Source organism: Lepidothrix coronata, unplaced genomic scaffold, assembly GCF_001604755.1.
Source record: "Lepidothrix coronata isolate B3197 unplaced genomic scaffold, Lepidothrix_coronata-1.0 Scaffold9, whole genome shotgun sequence".
NCBI lineage: Eukaryota > Metazoa > Chordata > Aves > Passeriformes > Pipridae > Lepidothrix > Lepidothrix coronata.
This window is the reverse complement of record NW_016690189.1, coordinates 2,900,135-2,918,085: the sequence shown is the minus strand read 5'-3', so window position 1 is coordinate 2,918,085 and position 17,951 is coordinate 2,900,135. Positions and strand designations below refer to the sequence as shown.

General features: G+C 37.7%; 1 protein-coding gene across 1 annotated transcript in view; it reads right to left on the bottom strand.

Moving 5' to 3' along the window:
* The window catches only part of ACSS3 (acyl-CoA synthetase short-chain family member 3), an 84,613-nt gene that overhangs the window by 10,538 nt on the left and 56,124 nt on the right, over positions 1-17,951 (bottom strand). The window contains exons 10-11 of the mRNA XM_017804253.1: positions 8,068-8,163; positions 4,892-4,955 (exon numbers count right to left, since the gene is read on the bottom strand). Of these exons, the coding sequence (XP_017659742.1) occupies positions 4,892-4,955; positions 8,068-8,163 (160 nt within the window). The remainder of the gene's footprint in view (positions 1-4,891; positions 4,956-8,067; positions 8,164-17,951) is intronic.

The following is a 17,951-nucleotide window of genomic DNA, read 5'->3' as shown; positions in this document are numbered from 1 at the left end:
GTCTTATAATTGCTTCTTCCTTCTGCAGAAGACAGTCACAAGCTTCAACAAATATAAATTCAAGACAAGCTTGCTAGTTTTTTCTAGGACATGAATGTGTTTAGCAGCTATATTGGATCAGGCTAACTAGAGTCAACTCATCCCATTTAATTAGCAAAGAAGAGGCACAGTTTCAAATCCAAGTGGAGCTTCAAGCCCAAATTCTACACTGAAATAAATAAAAACATGTGAATGAAAAAGTTTACCTTTGGATTTCAAACCTCAAAGAGGATGTATAGGTCTGAATTTTGATCTCATTTATGGCAGTTTTTCACCAGTACAATTACAGCAGTACAATTATGTCACTCTTTATTTACTCCAGTGAAATCAAGATTAAAATTGTAGAACTATAAGAATATAGATCCAGGCCCATTTCTCATTTCAAGGTTGAATACATTTAGAACAGCATTAGGAAAACCAGCTAAACTCTGTAAATTAATGATGTAAAATATAGGGGTTCGTTTACCAAAGATTTACTCTGGTTACACTTTACAAAGATAAGGAAGTAATTTCATTATAAATTGGAGAAACTAAGACATAGATAAGCTCAACAGCGTCACAAAAAATCCTCTGAAGTACTTTAACAGAAACTGTTTTCTGTTAGAGAATTTTAAATTATAATCATTACTTGTTTTTTAAGCATTGTTTCAAAATTCATTTAGTTTTCATACAACAGTGGCTAACCTTTCACAGAACAGTCCACCCTTCAGCTTAGCCCAAGACAATCTGACTCCCATGTATCACACCCTTTCAAAATGCCACTCATCGAAATGGTGTAAGATTCCTCGTTAATGGAACCAAGCAATTATAGACAGAGCACTCAAAAAATAATTTACACAGAAAATCGGATTTCTGGAAGTACAAATGAAAGTCAAAAAACTACTGGAAAGCCTACCTTGCTGATATTGAGAAAAGACATCCTTTTATTTTATGGTAGACAATGACACAGGCTGTTCATTATAGCCAGTCAAAGCAAGTATAAGTCACTGTTAAATGAGTCTGGGCTTGTGAATGCAACTAAATCATCCTAGCTGGCAGGTATAATTATTACTCAGTTTTTATGTAGTGCTGTGCATAAACATCACTTTTATAGAAATTTTTGATTGCAAGTTTGAAAGGCATCTGGAAGGTTTTTCAGACACCAGGAATAACAGCACATGAAAAAGGGCAGAGAAGAGTAGAGGATCTCAAATGTTCCAGTCTGCATGAAATACTACTTTAGTTAGCTGAAAGGGGTCACAAAAGTAGCTGGTCTCAGTATGGATTTTGCAGAAAAAAATAGAAAAATACAGTTTAGTGGGGAAGAGAGAAAGCCATCAAAAACTAGTGGAAGTGGCCGGAAAAAGCTCAAAATAAAGTAAGTTCAAATCGTATGTACTCAGTCAGAGATTTGCTAGAAAACCCATCTTTGGACAAATTGCTCTCACACTGGAAGTCCTACTTATTGTTTTACTTGTAAAGGAAAAAGACAAAGCTGATAAACATGTAGAAGACTGTCAGGGAGATACATCTTCTTTATCTTTCTTCTTTTACAATCTTCTTTATCTGAACTGACCTGCCATGGTCCGAGGGGGGATGGGGCCGTGACACAGCGCGGATGGGTTGGGGAGACAAGGTAGAGCGCAGATGGAATACTTTATTGAGGCGTGCACAGGATTTTTTATCAGTTCAGGCAGGGAGAGGGCCAGAACATGGGGTGGAGCATGAGACAGACAAATGGGAGAACGAATCGGGATAGGGGCACAGGCAAAAAAGGGAGGAATGTGGAAGGGGCGAATAGCAGCTGTCTCCTCTCTGCAGCTTCTTCAGCCTATCAGCGAAGGGAGCGGGGAAGCAGGGAGCAGGCAAACTCGTGGCAAGCCCGGGCATGTCCAGGCTGTGCACTGTGTAATGTGAATACAATGAAAACACATAATAACAGTAAAGTCCATATAATAAAGTCCTGTCAGTTGCTGTATGTCTTTTCTCCATGCCTGGAACTCTCCCATCCTGAATCTTGCTCCTTCACACTGACCTCCCATACAACACAGGCTAAAAGATGCCATTTACTAAATCCTGCCTGAACCCCACAATTTTTAAAATAGATACCTAGGCTTGACCTAGAAAATGTCAAAGTAAACCACCACACTCCCCACAATTTGTTTCAATGGTTTAATAGCTTCACTGTTAAAATGGTGTTTTATTTCTCATCTGAATACATCTAGCTTGAGCTTCTGATCTCTTTATGCTAGATTAAATAGCCATCTCTCAGAGATGTTTCTGTCCTCTGGGTATTTCTTGGCCTTGACAAAGTTACTATTTTACTGATCTTGGATGAACCACATACCGCAGGTTTTCATACCACAAGCATTCCAGCACTATAATTCATATTTTCCCTAAAATCCAGTCACTTTCTCAATAGCCTTTTGAAATATGGACATAAGAATCAAACACAATGCATAAACAGATTTATTAACATCATATCCACAGACAGTAATGTTGGCTCCTTTTCAGCTTCCCTATTGAATAACAAGGAATCATATTACCTGCTTAGTTACAGTAGTAGCTACTTTTCATTCAAAGATGTTGTGTATTCAGAGGTTCATCCACTGTAACATAAAAAAGCCCTTTGAAAGGTACTCTTTCTAGGGTTCTTCATCTTATAAATCTAGCAAATTTTCACTTGGCATAGCTGTATAGCTGTGGGGCCATAATAGAGAAGGTAAAGTCTGGTTTTAGGAGTTTGACAGTAACTCCAAACAGGATCTTCTAATATAGCAACATCACTAATAACAGGCAGTTAAAGACAGCAACGACTCAGAAACATATGCACACATCTTCCAGCATTAACTATCAGTATATATAATTAAAATTGTTTGGCAGAGTTGCTAAAGATGGAGTTTATTCCACTTCTCTTTTGGTAGACAAGACTAAGCACCTATCCTAAGCAAACTGCTGTCACTGGAGAGGCATCAGCACACCTGGAAGACAATTTATTCCATCCTAGCTAAATATCTAAGACACTTAGACACTATCACTTTTCTAAGACACTTAGACACTATCTAAGACACTATCACTTTTCTTACAAAAATACCTTTCTCTCTCTCCATTGATTACAAGCCTATGTTTTATTACAGCTTCAGGCACTACAGAGGTAAGAACTTTGAAAGATAACCTTCCACTCCGACCTGAGTTACAGATACTTCCAACTACAGTCTATAAAAGGTTGGAGGAATTTCAATTATTTTTGCTCCGTAATGGAATGCGTGCACATACTTGACAATGCAATGAATGCACAATCTTACATGTGTAACAAGGAAACTACGTCTAACTATGAGTCTGCTGATTCAGGGAAGATCATGTGTGCCCTTAAAGCCATGCCTGTGTATCCTTGTTGACTTAGCCAAAGATGCTGAGATTTAGGCAGGGTATAGATTTCATCCTGAAAATACACAGTATAATAAGTTCATGTGATACTACTTCAGCCTCCACAGTGGTCTAGTTACATTAGATTAGTAGTGCAGCTGAGCAAAAAACCTCCATATCTCAGCAACTGCACCTCCTATGCCAGCCCACCCACACTGTTAGTGCTGCACATCTGCAGCACAGTCCAGTGCATGCAGTTCTTATGTCTCTCATCCCCAGCTCATGTGCCTGTTGACTCAATCCTCAGCTAACTTCGCTAACAATTCATCACAATCGGTACATCTGTCCCAATGGTTCAGCTTTTGACACATTTTCAGTTCACTGAAGGTTAATGCTAATCTTTATATTTCCTTTCATTAATCTAAGCAAGCAGTGAAGACTCTGAACTATTACAACTCTCCAGAAATTTACCACAGAAGAAACAGATGAATGCATTGCCTTTTGTACTTGCATTTGCTGGCAGTTCAGAAGTGTTCAGAGCTGAAGTGTTTTCTGCAACTGAAAACAGAGGTGGTTACAGCTACCACACTCATCACAAAGCAGGTACCTGCCTGAGGAAAATGCCATTTGCCTAAAAGCTGTGAAACATCCAGAATACAGAGCTGTCATGGGCTGTGGGGAGCAGCAGCCTATTGAGTGTTACAGGAATAAGGAAAGGTTCTGGCAACAGTTGAAAAGGCAGAAGGCAAGATAAATGTAACTGATGTTCACAGTGCTATCTAAACAGAGACCTTTTTATCTAAGAGAAGTGCCAAGAAAGGTGTACTTTCAAAAAGAATATTAAAGCTTATGGAAGTCATCTGACATGAGTCTGGTAAATGGTACTAAAAATCACCTATATGATGTACAGTGGGTTTTTCTTATTTCCTTTTTTTTCTGTAGTCCTGTCCAATACACCACAGTGTATTTTGTCCAAGTACCACTACAAATTAACACAGTTTCATGCAAAGCACACAGAGAGACATCTTTCTTTTTTTTACAGTGAACAGAAAATACATGTTCTCCCTCTAAGAACATGCATCAATTGGGATTAGGAAATAGCGAAAGAAGAGGCAGAATCACAACTGTAAGACAAAGCATGTCAGTCTGCACTGCTGTACTATTTCACTAAAGTGGAAAATAAAAGAATGAAGGGAGTGATTCAATATCTTGCTCATACATCACAGCAGGAAGGCTTCATCCTATGTCAACAGGCTAGCAATTATGAAAATGGTAGTCTAAGAAAAAAAGCCAGCAATCCACCCTTATTCACTCACACAATTTCATCTGCAACTCCTCAATATCACAGGACAGTCTCGTATCCATATCAGAGACAAACACACTTTTCAATCCTCATTACTTCAATCATTGAGCTTTATATATATATATATATATATAAACTTCAGTCAAAAGACAATCAAGCCAGGTAAGAAGTTTCCCTTAACTCTAAGATACTTATTTTTCTTACTTTACCACAATATTTCCCAAAGTCTTGGCCTTCACTGGTTCTTTATTTTCATCCAGAATCATCACTGTAAAAAAAAAAATATAGGAAGAAAACTCAAGTTTAGTAGTGTTGTTTTAGGTGGAGGAAAGTGTCTTTCTTTAGGGATATCAACTTATGTCACACTTCAGAGTGGTAATACACCGAACAACAAAAGGAACTAAGTAATTTGGGAGCGTCAAACTGGATAATCTTATGGCCTTATTAACATTCAGCCTTAAGCACAAAAAGCACAAATACTCATGCTTTTGCAGCAGAAATAGGGAAACAAAGTCTCAAAAGGAAAAAACAGAGAACTGAAATTTAAAAGCAACCTTCATACTGGAAAATCTAAACTTGCAAATAGCAAAAGACCATTAAGATACACAACAAATATAAAGAAAAACTATGTGGGTAACATGAGCAAGAAATAACAGATTATTGAAGGTTAACGCAGTTAATGTGAGAAATACTATTGGCAGTAAATAAGTACACCTGCTTTTCAAAGGCTCTCAGGAGTCTCAGAAAGATACTCCCCAGCTAACAAAGTTTATTGTAGTCTAGCACAAAGCCATAAAGTACCTTGTGATCTACCCAAATCTGCAGAGCAGGGTAATGCTCAAGTACAGCACATAATACAGACCTTCCAAGTGAAGCCTTTTCCCTGGATGACACTGGCCCACCACCCTCAGTGAGAGCATCGTATCCTGATACTGAAATTTCTGAGGAAAAACACCTGAAATAGACTCTTCTGTGCAGTCATCTGGGAGATGAAGCTACTACAACCACCCATTCCATCTAAAGGTGTGGGCATAAGAAAGGAATGACAAATACCAACTTGGCCTCTGATAAATGAAGTTAAATAAAGTGAAACAACTAAACCATAGAAGAACAGGAGGGAAGATTCTAACAGATTGGGCTCATAAGGATTTAAAAACATGCCTTTTGAAGCCTCCCCAAGCAAAGAAAGCAATGTTCATCTGAATCTAAATTACTACAAATAATCTTACACTCTATATTAAAAGGTTACAGAGGAAATGGGGAAAAGAAGATTACAAACATCTGACTAAAACTCTGCTAAGGCTCGTATGAGTAATATCATATTCTATCTGTCCAAACAATGCCAACGTTTATTATTTCTGGCTGAAGCTATTCCTTCAAAGAAGACGGTAATTTTTAAGTAACTGAAGAGAGCCTGCTGAAAGCAATGGCTCAGCACATAGACACAAGCAAGTACACAAGGCCAGTTTTACAAATCAGTATCTTGGTGTAACTGGGACAGAAAATCAAAAGGATGAATAAGGATGACTGGACACATAGAAGACATTTAGGAAAATCATCAGGAACAGCATAAGCAAAACCCATTCATAATCTGCAAACATGTTTTGTATTTATTTATTGTTAGGTGGTCTAAGAACATGGTAGATTTGTTCATGTTAGATTTGGAGAATTTAGGCTCAGAACACACAATGAAAAGATCCACTCATATGTAGTTTTCAATGTTTTCTGTCCTATTTTTATGATATTAGAGTAAAATATAATCGGTTTTTTGTAACTGTACTAATCTCAGTCTTCAGTCTCCTCCTTGCAAGCTGCTTATTTCAATGTAGACAAATCTGGAGAACAGAGATACTATACTGTTCACTCCTGAATTACTGAAGAACTGACTTATTTCTTCAAAATGTGGGACTTGTTTCAGTCTGAAAATGCACTGAAATTGTCTGGAGAGGATTCAAGTAGATGGAAGGAAAATCACAACAAAATCTCTGCTTTAAGGCAACAGACCTAGATATTAACGTGGTATCCTGAATCACTTATAAACGTAATTTGTGCCACTGCACTTTGATATCATAACTCTTATTCTCTGTGTTCTTAAAAATCAACAAAGAATCAGTTTACTTTTAGCAATATGTAGTAGGAAAGAATTTGTCTGTGTTAAAAAAAAAGTAGATCTTGTAACTTTGTATTTATATTGCAGCATAAATACAACATGACATATCAACCATTAAGAGCTGCATGTATAACCTAAAAATACAGAATCTATCACCTAAATGGTTTAAATATCCTCTCTAATTAATACAGTAACAGCAGGAAAACGCAGTAGCCAGTATAGAGTAATTTCAAAAATCAGTATTTTACGAATGGCTGCATTACAGGACATATTTGGTCAAAGACTGAAAGAGGTAAAGTTATACCATAAATCTTTAGTCACTTTTAGTGCTCATTTTTTGTTTCTCTTATAAGGTATGCTGAAGACGTTGCCTTCATTCTACTTCAAGAAATTCTTTAATTACACTAGTCCCAATGCTCCAAAGTATGCATTGGAAATTTTTATATTCCTGCTACTCATATTTCTTTCTCATCCTGACTATCATCTGATAGCATGCATGATGCAACTACGTTCTTTCACTCTTTCCTATTTGTTACAACTCTGGACTAACTTACTGGCATTGTTTTAAAACTGTTTTTAAGCTACTGCTTGTCCTCATGCCATAACTGTAAATGCCAAAACCAAGAGCTGCTGAAAATGTTCTATTTTCTTTAATGCTCACTACCAATTACATGTATTAGAAGAAAAAAACAGCTTAGCTCCTGTTTTCTGCTTTCTGCCCAATTATGTGAGAACTTTTCCTGAAGATCATCTGATCTTTAATGTAATTATTTTTCAGACTTCAGGTAATTCTTGAAACAGTGTTAAAATCAGAGTTCCCAGGTATTAAAATATTTTTGCACCCTCTGCATGCAAATACCTTCCAGACAATGAGTGCACATCCTTTTCATGTTGGTACAAAGCCTACCATTTCTCCCAGCTGGAAATAAAAATGCTCCACAAATACTGAAAGATAACGTGCTTAACAGCTCTCTCAAATTGTGTTAAAGTGCATAAGCATTGTGGAGAAGTGTAAACGAGTATTGTGTCACAGTATGTGCTACCCCTTTCATATCATAAAGGCAGGAGTAGCTGATCAGTTTTCTTGAACATAACTCTGAATTTCTTATTCACAATCACATTCCATGACACAAAAAAGTAGAATTTCCTGTTTCAGGAAGGAGGAAAATGTGTTAGAAAGACTGTAATTTGCTGTCGCTACAATTAAGGAGCACTTACTGAGGAATACAAGCAATGTCCTTTTCTAGTAACATTTTTAGCATAGTATTACCATTATATCCTGGCACAGGTTTTCCTGCCTGTCCGGGTGGAGGTGTTGTAGAGTTTCCCAAACCAATACAGGAAGCAGTAATTGCAGAACCAGATTCTGTTAAGAGAACACAAATATCATCAGTTAAGGTTGTTCTTAGTTTCATTAGGAATTTATTGGTTCTAAGTTTTTTGATGCTTAGTACATCAAAATAAAAAAATAAAATAAAATTCCTAGACAAGCAATGAAGATTTAGAATTCAGAGAATCACAGAATATCCTGAGATGGAAGGGACCCAAAGGGATCATAAAAGTCCAACTCCTTGCCCTGCACAGGAGAGCCCCAAGAATCACACCATGTGCCCAAGGGCATTGTCCTAACACCTGTTGAACTCTGTCAGGCTTGGTGCTGTGACCACTTACACAGGGAGCGCCCAGTCATCCTCTGGGTGAAGAACCTTCTTCTAATAGCAAACCTAATTCATCCTTGATACAGCTTCATGACAATCCCTTGGGTCCTATCACTGGTCACGATAGAGAAGAGATCAGTACCTGCCCCTTCTCTTCCTCTCATGAGGAAGTTGGAGACTGCAATGAGGTCTCCCTTCAGTCTCCTCTTCTGCAGGCTGAACAGACCAAGTGACCTCAGCTGCTCCTCATACGGCTTCCCCTTCCAGACACTTCACCATCTTTGTAGCCCTCTTCTGGATATAATTAGCTTAATATCTTTCTTATATTCTGGTGCCCAAAACTGCACACAATATTCAAGGTGAGGCCACACCAGTGCAGAGCAGCGCAGGACAATCCCCTCCCTTGACCAGCTGGCAATGCTTTGCCTGATGCCCCCTAGGACAGGGTTGGCCCTCCTGGTTGCCAGGGCACTGCTGACTCATCTTCAACTTGCCATCGACCAGGACCCCCAGGTCCCTTTCCACAGGGCTGTTCTCCAGCCTCTCGTTCCCCAGTCTGTTTGTACATCCGGGGTTGCCCTGTCTCAGGTGCAGAATCGAGCCCTTGTCTTTGTTACACTTCCTTGCCTCATATCTACTTAATCTGACAAGCTCTCTCTATTTATTCCAAGTAGCCTGACCCTGCTTCCATCTCTTACATATTTCCTGCTTACACTTGAGAAATGACTTTATTCATCCACACAGGTCACTTGCCCTCTTTGCCTGATTTCTTTCTCATTGGGATGCATCATTCTTGAGCCTGGAAGAAGTGATTCTTGAGTATCAATCAGCTCTCTTGGATCCCTCTTCCCTGCAGGACCTCTTCCCATGGGATTCTTCCAAGAAGATCCCTGAAAAGGCTAAAGTTAGCTCTCCTGAAGTCCATGTTACAATCTTACTTGCTGTCCTGCTTCCTCCTTGCCCACTACTGAATTCCACAATCTCACAGTCACTCCAGATCCAAGGCTGCCCTCAACCTCCACATCTCCAACACGGCCTTCCCTGTTTGTTAGTATAAGGTCAAGGAGTACGCCATTCCTTGTGAGATCCTCCACTACTTGGGCTGGAAATTGTCATCAATGCTTTCCAGTAATGCCTACGTCTTCCTAATTATCCCCACAGTTAGGCAGTTAGAAATTTCTCCCTCATCACCTTCCTCTCTTTCTTAAGATACTTCATTTCACATAACATTTTTATACTACCAGAGTTGTTATCGCAGAAGAAGAATAAAAACTATCAAGTCATATAATAGAGTCTAAGAAAAGACCGGCAGCTCTTCACTCTTTCCCTTTAAGGAAATATCTACAGAGATTACTTTTTGCCAAGGGTCACACAAAAATTCTGGTATCCACCTTTTCTTTTCTTTTTTTTCCCCAAATATGCCTTTTTGGCTTTTTGGTGTTTTGCCTTTATTTTAAAGAGACCGAACTGCTAGTGATTAATGACTCAAACATTTGACTACCTGCAGTGACCACCCATGTGCTGTAAGAGACTAGACTACTGGTGCAAGGCACTACAGCAAATTATAGCAAAGAAGTGAGAGAAGCCACAGGGAGACAGCAGTGACTAAAGAATTTGAAGAACTGTAAATTCTTAAGGATTCTCTGATTCAGTTTTATCAACTGTCAGAAAGAAGTGTAAAATTAAATCCAGTTCACATATTATATGCAATTAGGTTAGATTAAAGACAGTTCACCATCCTAAACTATAAAAGGTTTTGCTGGCTAATAGTGAAACTTCAAGAACTCTTTCATGCATTGTTTGGTATTTCATTTCACTCCTTACTCCCGAGGAGTATTACAGATGCAGCAGAAAAAATCTTAGTGCTCATAATTATAATTATCATTTATTTTTCCTCCATCTAACTGCATTCTTAACTTATTCTTCTTGTGAATTAAGCTATCAGGTGCATAAAGGTGCATAAAGAGTGACAAAATATGGTGAGTAGCAGGGTTCTATCTTAAAAAGCCCTCAAGAAGAACCAACTTTTAGGTGAGTTACACAAGTTGAATGATTCGCAATCAAGATTTTCCTAGTTACCTTACAAGGAGTTTCTCAACTGCTTAAAAGCTTAAGTGAAGCTAGGGTAAAGCTAGAATATGCAATAAATCAACTAGAAAGAATTTCAGTTAAGACTTTCTTGCTCAAATGTTATTTAGAGCAACTATCTCTTCTAAAGCATAACCTTGTCCATCAGGTTGCTTACGATTCAGTTTATATTCACATGGCAGCAGATCAGAACAACTTGTTACCTTGAGGTGGGAAGGCTGCAAAATATGTTTGTTCATCCCACTAGCACTCTATAAAACAGAGTGTAAAACCTCACAAGTTAACTGAAAGAGTCATGGAAAATCAACAGTGTTTTTTCATCTATTCTTCACATCCAAGTAAAATTAAATTTGACCTTTCTCACTTGGTTAAATTGTACACAGAGACTTAAAAAAGCTCTTCTTAACTGCTTAACTTTATCTACTCAGAAATGGTCATGTAGAAACTTGACTCAGAAAACATGGAAAATGAAGCAACCCATTTTTTAAAAGGTGACTAAGGAAACTAGAGAGATCTATTAATTAAACAGACATTCAGAACAGATATATTTGTACAATAGGACCGGTACATTGCACAAAAATTTGTCCTTTTTTTTTGTTATGACTAGTTGCTGTTGAGTATTTCTACTTGAAGTTCCCCTTATTCTCTACATTCTTTATTGTATAAGAGCACCAAGTGTGCTCAATCAACAGGGCCATACACCACAGACACCACCGAAAAAGGTTACTGTGTGGAAAACAGCTAAAATGGACAATGATGTGACAGCCATATTAATTTTCAGTATCCATTATATGAAGAAGGATGATTTTGTATTTAAAATGCACAACTGAACACTGCATGGTTGACTTGAGCTAATTTAATTGTGTATCAGTGAAGATAACTCTAAAAAAAGGTGGTCTCATTATCCTTCTATACTTGCACATTCCCATCTTCCTTTTCCCCATATTTTTACAAAGAATTAGATTGAACTCATTCTTTTTTTTTTTTAAAGTATTATTAGTCTTTCTTTCAGCCAGGTTAATTTTTGCCTAAATCAATGCTCTGATTCTGCTTGTCATGCAGCTACATGCATGGTAGGACCGGCCTAAGAGCAGGGGTACAAAGGCAGTGTCAGAGATGAAGGAGGAATGCTCCACTCCCTCTTTCATTGGTGATTTGCCCTTACAGAAGCTTAGACCATTCACAAATCACACATCCAGATAGCCACCGTCAAGCTATTTATCTCAGCATGTTTCATTTAAAACAGGAATAGTATCACAAATATTTCCTTCCCCCAATCAGTTTGTCCATTTAGTCTAATTCATGGTTTAGGGTATCACTTTACATTTTAAATGTCAAATATAACACAGGTACACACTTAAGTGCTTTCATAAGACAGGCCATGTATCTGAGACAGAGCTTTAGCAACAAATAGCTTTCTGAAAGCTGACCTATGTAGTTACTGTATTTTAATTTTGTATTAGATCCTAACCTGCAGTGGTATCAAAGAATGCCTCCCACCTCAGCTGGGACACTAGTTCCAGTGTTTAAAAGGAAATACTGCAGTATATTCAGTGTTGCACTAATTAAAGCATATTCTTATTTAAATAATTGGGCAAGCCTTCCCATATTATAGCACTGAGAATGACAGCTTCAAGCCTGCTTGCACAATCTAGAAATTGTGATGTTAGTATTAACCTGACTGTGGAGCCATAGGTACATCAACAGCTGTGTACAGCTATCTGGAAACAGAGTATTTCCTTCATTTCTTGCAAATGTACAGATGCATGAGATAAAAGAAGATGACAAAATAAGCTAAAGGTATTTGAAAATCTGAAGACCATTTCTCAAAAAAAAAAATCCAATTTGTTTAAAAAGTAATATATTTTCTGAAAGTACCTGAATTTCTATGCTTATTCTTAGAATTGAAGAGAAGAATAAGCATGAAGAGAAACCAGCAATTCTTTTCGTATTTTCTAAATGCTTCAAAGCACTTGTAGTCATAATGCCTCTATTACCATGAAAACATATTACACTTGTGAAGGCCAAATACTTCTTGTATAACAGTTCTATTTCTGTATTTAATTCACTTATTTGAAAACAAAATCAACTCTTAAACCCATAAAAATTGACCCAAGGTTCCCTTTCACAATTTTATCCAGCCACAGAATGTACTCACAAACTGTATAGTTTTTTGCTATCATACATATACACAAGGCCTCCGAGGATTTCAAAGCACATCCAAGTTTTTTTGTATGGTCAGTCTTCGCGAGTGAAGATTTTGGGAAAGGTCATTAACCCTTCGAGCCTGCGCAGTGGATTTTTTAGGTGAGACACAGCGTGCGCTGAACTGAGCCCACCCTTTAATCCTGAGGTTCATCTGCCGGGGCCGAGCAAACTTGGACAGTGGCAGTGAGGGTCTCAGGACGTAGGTTTGTTTAGAGTGACCTTCTCTTAGATGGATTGCCTTACAGGGCTGACGAGAGTGTAGCACCCTAACCACTAGACCACCAGGGGCCCCCAAGTAATATCTCCACAATTAACATACAAATCTAACTAGCTTAGCTAGAGGTTGGTGGGCCGTGACAAATATTGAAACCAAAGCAGGAAATAATTTGGTTATCAGAAACTGGCAAGCTAGTAATGAAGCACCAGAAGTTTATGCATTCATCCTGTAAGTGCACCAAGCTCCTTTGCCTCCAAACGGTATATTACAGTGCACATTTTATAAGTTGTCTATAGCAAAATGACAGCCAAGATTAGAGGATAATAGAAAGCTTTTTGGTCATATTTGGAAGATGTCAGATGGTATGTTTAAAGATGCATTAAGTCAGGCAATGCATTGAATTAGAATATATTTTCAGACTAAAAATTAATTTCAAATTATTTTCCTCCTACTGTGACATCAGAACTCACACATGAGAGTGTGAGACAAATGGAAAATATAAAAAGTAATTACACATCTCAGTGCTAAATGTTTACTGTTTAATCATTTTGGGGAACCTTAATATATGTATGCATAGCAGTACTGCCAAGATGGAAAATACAGGTAAAATTGCTGTGCAACTCAAATATCTTTATTAGGTCTTTATCAGGGTCTAACATTTTAGAAGCACATTCTTTCTACCTTCACTGAGCAGCCCTCAATCCCGCAAAGGATCACTCCATCCATGCGCTAGATCCATGCAGCTTACTATTCTTAAATCATCAGGCAAATTATCTACTTTAACCTATTGAGGACTTTATTCCCTGAACAACATAAAAAAGCAGATCCCATGTGACAAGAGATCAGCAACCTGTAACAATCAGGGAAGCAACATGACCCATTTTACTAAGCATGTCACGAATCATATATGATGGAGATGCTGAACTGTGTTAGCATGAGCAGAGATTCAATATTTTACCATTTGATGAAGAAGGATTAAGGAGTACATCAATAAAACGTCCAGGTCTGAGCACCATCAGCCTTCAAAACCTAACTCTCTTCTCAACCCACCTGGAAGCAGGATGCTCCAAGGTAAGGTTTTCTCAACTAAGCAATATAACCATGTTTTCAAATGAGGGCTCATATAAGAAACTTCTATAATTCTACTGTTCCATGTGACTGCCCAAGTAGTTTACATCATAATGAAACACCTTCAACAACAAAAACAAGGTGAGGTGGAAGGAGAGTGAGGCTGAGGAAATTTTGTCTCTGCACTTACAGGACACTTCTAGAATGTACACACAGATTGAGGACTCTGATGTCCCACACTGAGGATGAGCAAGTTTCCCCACTCTTCCTTCACATCACTGGAATACTGTAACAAAGAGGCACAAGTTCTCTTCACAGGTTTAAGAGTCTGGTTGGCTTCCTCAAAGCAATTTAGCATAAATTACTTGGCTCATTAGAAAACAAGAGTGTCAAATACTAATTCAAATCCATTTCACTCCTTTAGGTTACGTTAAATCATTGTAAGATAAAAATTGCAAAAACTATGAATGCTACAATCTCAGGAGAGAAGTAAATCATCAGGATGAGTTAAGAAGAGTTCCTTGATTTTGACAACGGTTGACCAGACAGACACAGAAAAAAATACATACAAGTTCTGTTCCTTTTCCTTTCTCTGAAGTTAATGGTAAAGACAACTGCACAAAATGAGACAGCCACACAGAACTGAAAGGTCAATCTCTGCCTTGGCAATGCCCATGGCCCCCTAAAAAAACATTTTCCTCTCTCTCTTTCAATAAGGGCAACCAAAAACCTATTTGAACTAGGTGTCCTAAGATGACATTGAAGGAATGATGAGGTACTGTTACTAGTGATATGCAGTTCACATCTGATTACTAAACAAACCAAAATGGCTGAAACAATCTTTATTTTCATACTCTTAAAGGACAGAATTCAAGTCTCCAGGTGGAGATATGATGAACTCTTATTAGTTCAGTTATCCAGAAGATAATGCTCAGAGGACTCGCTAATTCAGGGCTCCAGGGCTGCAGAAGTTTCTGAAGGGTAATTCCAACTTCTGTAGAACTGTTTTGCAGAACATCAGCTTCCACTAAAAAACATGATTCCAATCTTGACAGGATACACACATCTTTAAAAAGCATGAACTGCATCTATACTGAGGCACCTGATAACTTAAACCAGTAACCTGGACTTGGGAAGAAATTTGCTTCATCTCTTTCATCTCAGTTCCATATTTCTGATCCCCATAAATCCAGAACTGAATTTCTGTCATTCCAAAAAAATTTTCCAAGAAGTGACTCTTTGTTGCAAATTAAACAGCCATCCTTTCTTTAGTTTACCTTTTCTGTTGCCTTTGGGTCTGAAAATTTCACAATATTAAAAAATGCACTGGACTTATCTGCACAGTTTTGAATGGGGCAAAGCAGGAGATTACTGAAGAACAAAATTTGGAATCCAATTGTTAGTTGTGGGGAGATGGAGGTCTAGTCTGACAAGGTAATTCACCTAAAGAACAGTTCTGTAGTATAAACCTGGAAAGATAAGCTAACAGAATTCAGTTGCAAAACCCATCTTTCTGCATACTCACATGAAGGAGATTCTGCACAGTGCTGCCAAGACTGCACAATGGAATCTGAAGAATGCTGCTTGGAGACCACATTAGTAAACTCTTCCTCATACACGATTGCAGTAGGAAGTAGTTCATTGAAATATATTACAGTGAGTACATTTAACCATGATTTATATTTTTTACACTGAATTCAACAATGGAGTTGTTTTGTTTGTATAGTCCTAATAAAAGATCTGTATAACTATTACTCCTATGTTTAATTACTTAATAAACGTATGTCCTAATAAAAATATTAAAAAGATAGGATTTGCATGTTTTAGAGGTAAGACACAGAGAAAGAAAAAGAAAATGTTAAAAGTGATAGAGTACATTATTAATTGTACTACAGAACTTGGGGAATTCCTACCAGTAAATTTAATCACACTATGTCTCAGAATATCCAAGACTGCAGTACAATGAGCACATAATATAAGGGTTTTTTTCAGCAGCTATAATGCATCAAGTATTATGTGATCTTAGTCCTAGTGCCTGCTGCAGACACCCATTCCTTACTGGATAAGGCAGCCTATTTCCATGAAAATAGAAAACGTGCACAATCTTTTCATAGTTCTGTCTGCTGATACTCAGGGCAACAGTGGATAACTCCAATTCGAACCTACTACACTTGCACACTCTGTAACTTTGACTTCCATAGTACACAACAAAAAGTTCTATTGAAACATGTCTCCTGACAGAGACTTTATGCAACTCAAATTTTATCATTGAATTTTCAGCTTCAGTTCTGTTTCATCTTAATTTTCCTACACATCCCCAAAGAGTCTGAAAAATGTTTTTATTTAAAAATATTAAAAAAAAAATCTTTACATCCTATACTTATTATGAAGAAATTGAAATCTAACGACATTTCTTCAAAATGTCAAAAGTGATGTAGCAGTTTAATTTTATTTCTTTTTAGTACAAAATGCTGAATAGCTAACATGAAAGCAGCTGACAACGTTAAACACAAACTTTCAGAGCTTTTATGCTTCTGACAGCTTGTCACAACCTCCTGGCTGTTACCCCTTTTTTCTTCTAGAATTCAAAGCTAGCTCCAAAACCAAGGTAACCCAAACTCACAGCTCTTTGTGTATTGAGGCTTTTCCCTCAGGATAAGGGATGCGACATAGCAGGTACAACCCAAACACTGTTTAGGCTACTTCACACAGATTTGGCAAGGTGCCCTGTAATATATTACCTCAACACTGAAACAGAGCTACTCTATCATTTCCTTAAAACATAACTGCACAGAGAAAATAAGGTCCAAAGTGCATTCTTGTTCCCTTTCAGACAAAGTATCACAAAATGCGTAAATATGACAAGAAAATTTATCTCTGAGCAAAGAAAAAAGCTGTTTTCTGAAACTGAATTTAAGGCCTCCTGGATAGCTTGCAGCAAGATACTTGTCCTTCTCAATTTAATGTCTGCAAGACTGGAATAACTGTACTTATTTCATAGGGGTGTTAAAAGAATTAATTGCTTGTGTTTGCACAACTACTTTGAAGATGAAAGTTGCTATTTTAAGAGCTAAGTGTCAATTCGTATAAGTAAGCACAAACTAAACACGTGCACAAACCCAAAACAAGACTATCCTCTCTCCGTGTACAGCTGAGCACAGGATCTGAAAATACCATTCTTTCATCCATTACCACATCTCCAAAGAAAACAAGTTCTTAGTAGTCCTTACTGCCTCAAATCGTATTTGCCACTCATTGATCCTGTGACTTTATTTCCCAGCTTGTAAGATGTGCGTACTATACTCGTAACACAAATACGAATATTTAAAATTCGGGTTATTGGTGAAGGTGGACTGACACAAATGACACAAAGCCTGACACGACCAGGCTTTCCAGGTGTAGTTGCTTTAAGTCCCTTAATGAAAGCTGTCTTCTGTTTTAAAGTACTGCTCCAACTCACAGTGATTTCACATACTCCATAAACGTTTCAAGGATAAAATGAAAGAAATCATTATGGACATTTCTTTGTGCATATTAATTTATTTCTAGTTTCAATATATGGTAAAGGGGCCAAAAGCTCTGAAGATACCTTACTAAACCTGAAGAAGGAAGTGGTTCAAACTCCTTTTCCATTTTATAATACTTTTGTTGGTCAGACTTTTGTTTCCCTGCACTCATACTCATGTCCATCTCCAAATGATGACTCAGTCGCTTCTCATCTCTACAAAGTTTATCTTTTCCTTTCTTTTCTCAGTCATTAACAAGGGAATAGAAGTTACCCTGTCATACAAGAAACACTCATTACCCAGATACTGGATTACTCTCCTCCTCCATCTTCTCAGTTGAAAGAGCCAAAAACTAAGACATAACTGCATAAGTAAGATCTACAGTATTCAGGCAAAATTAAGATGGTAA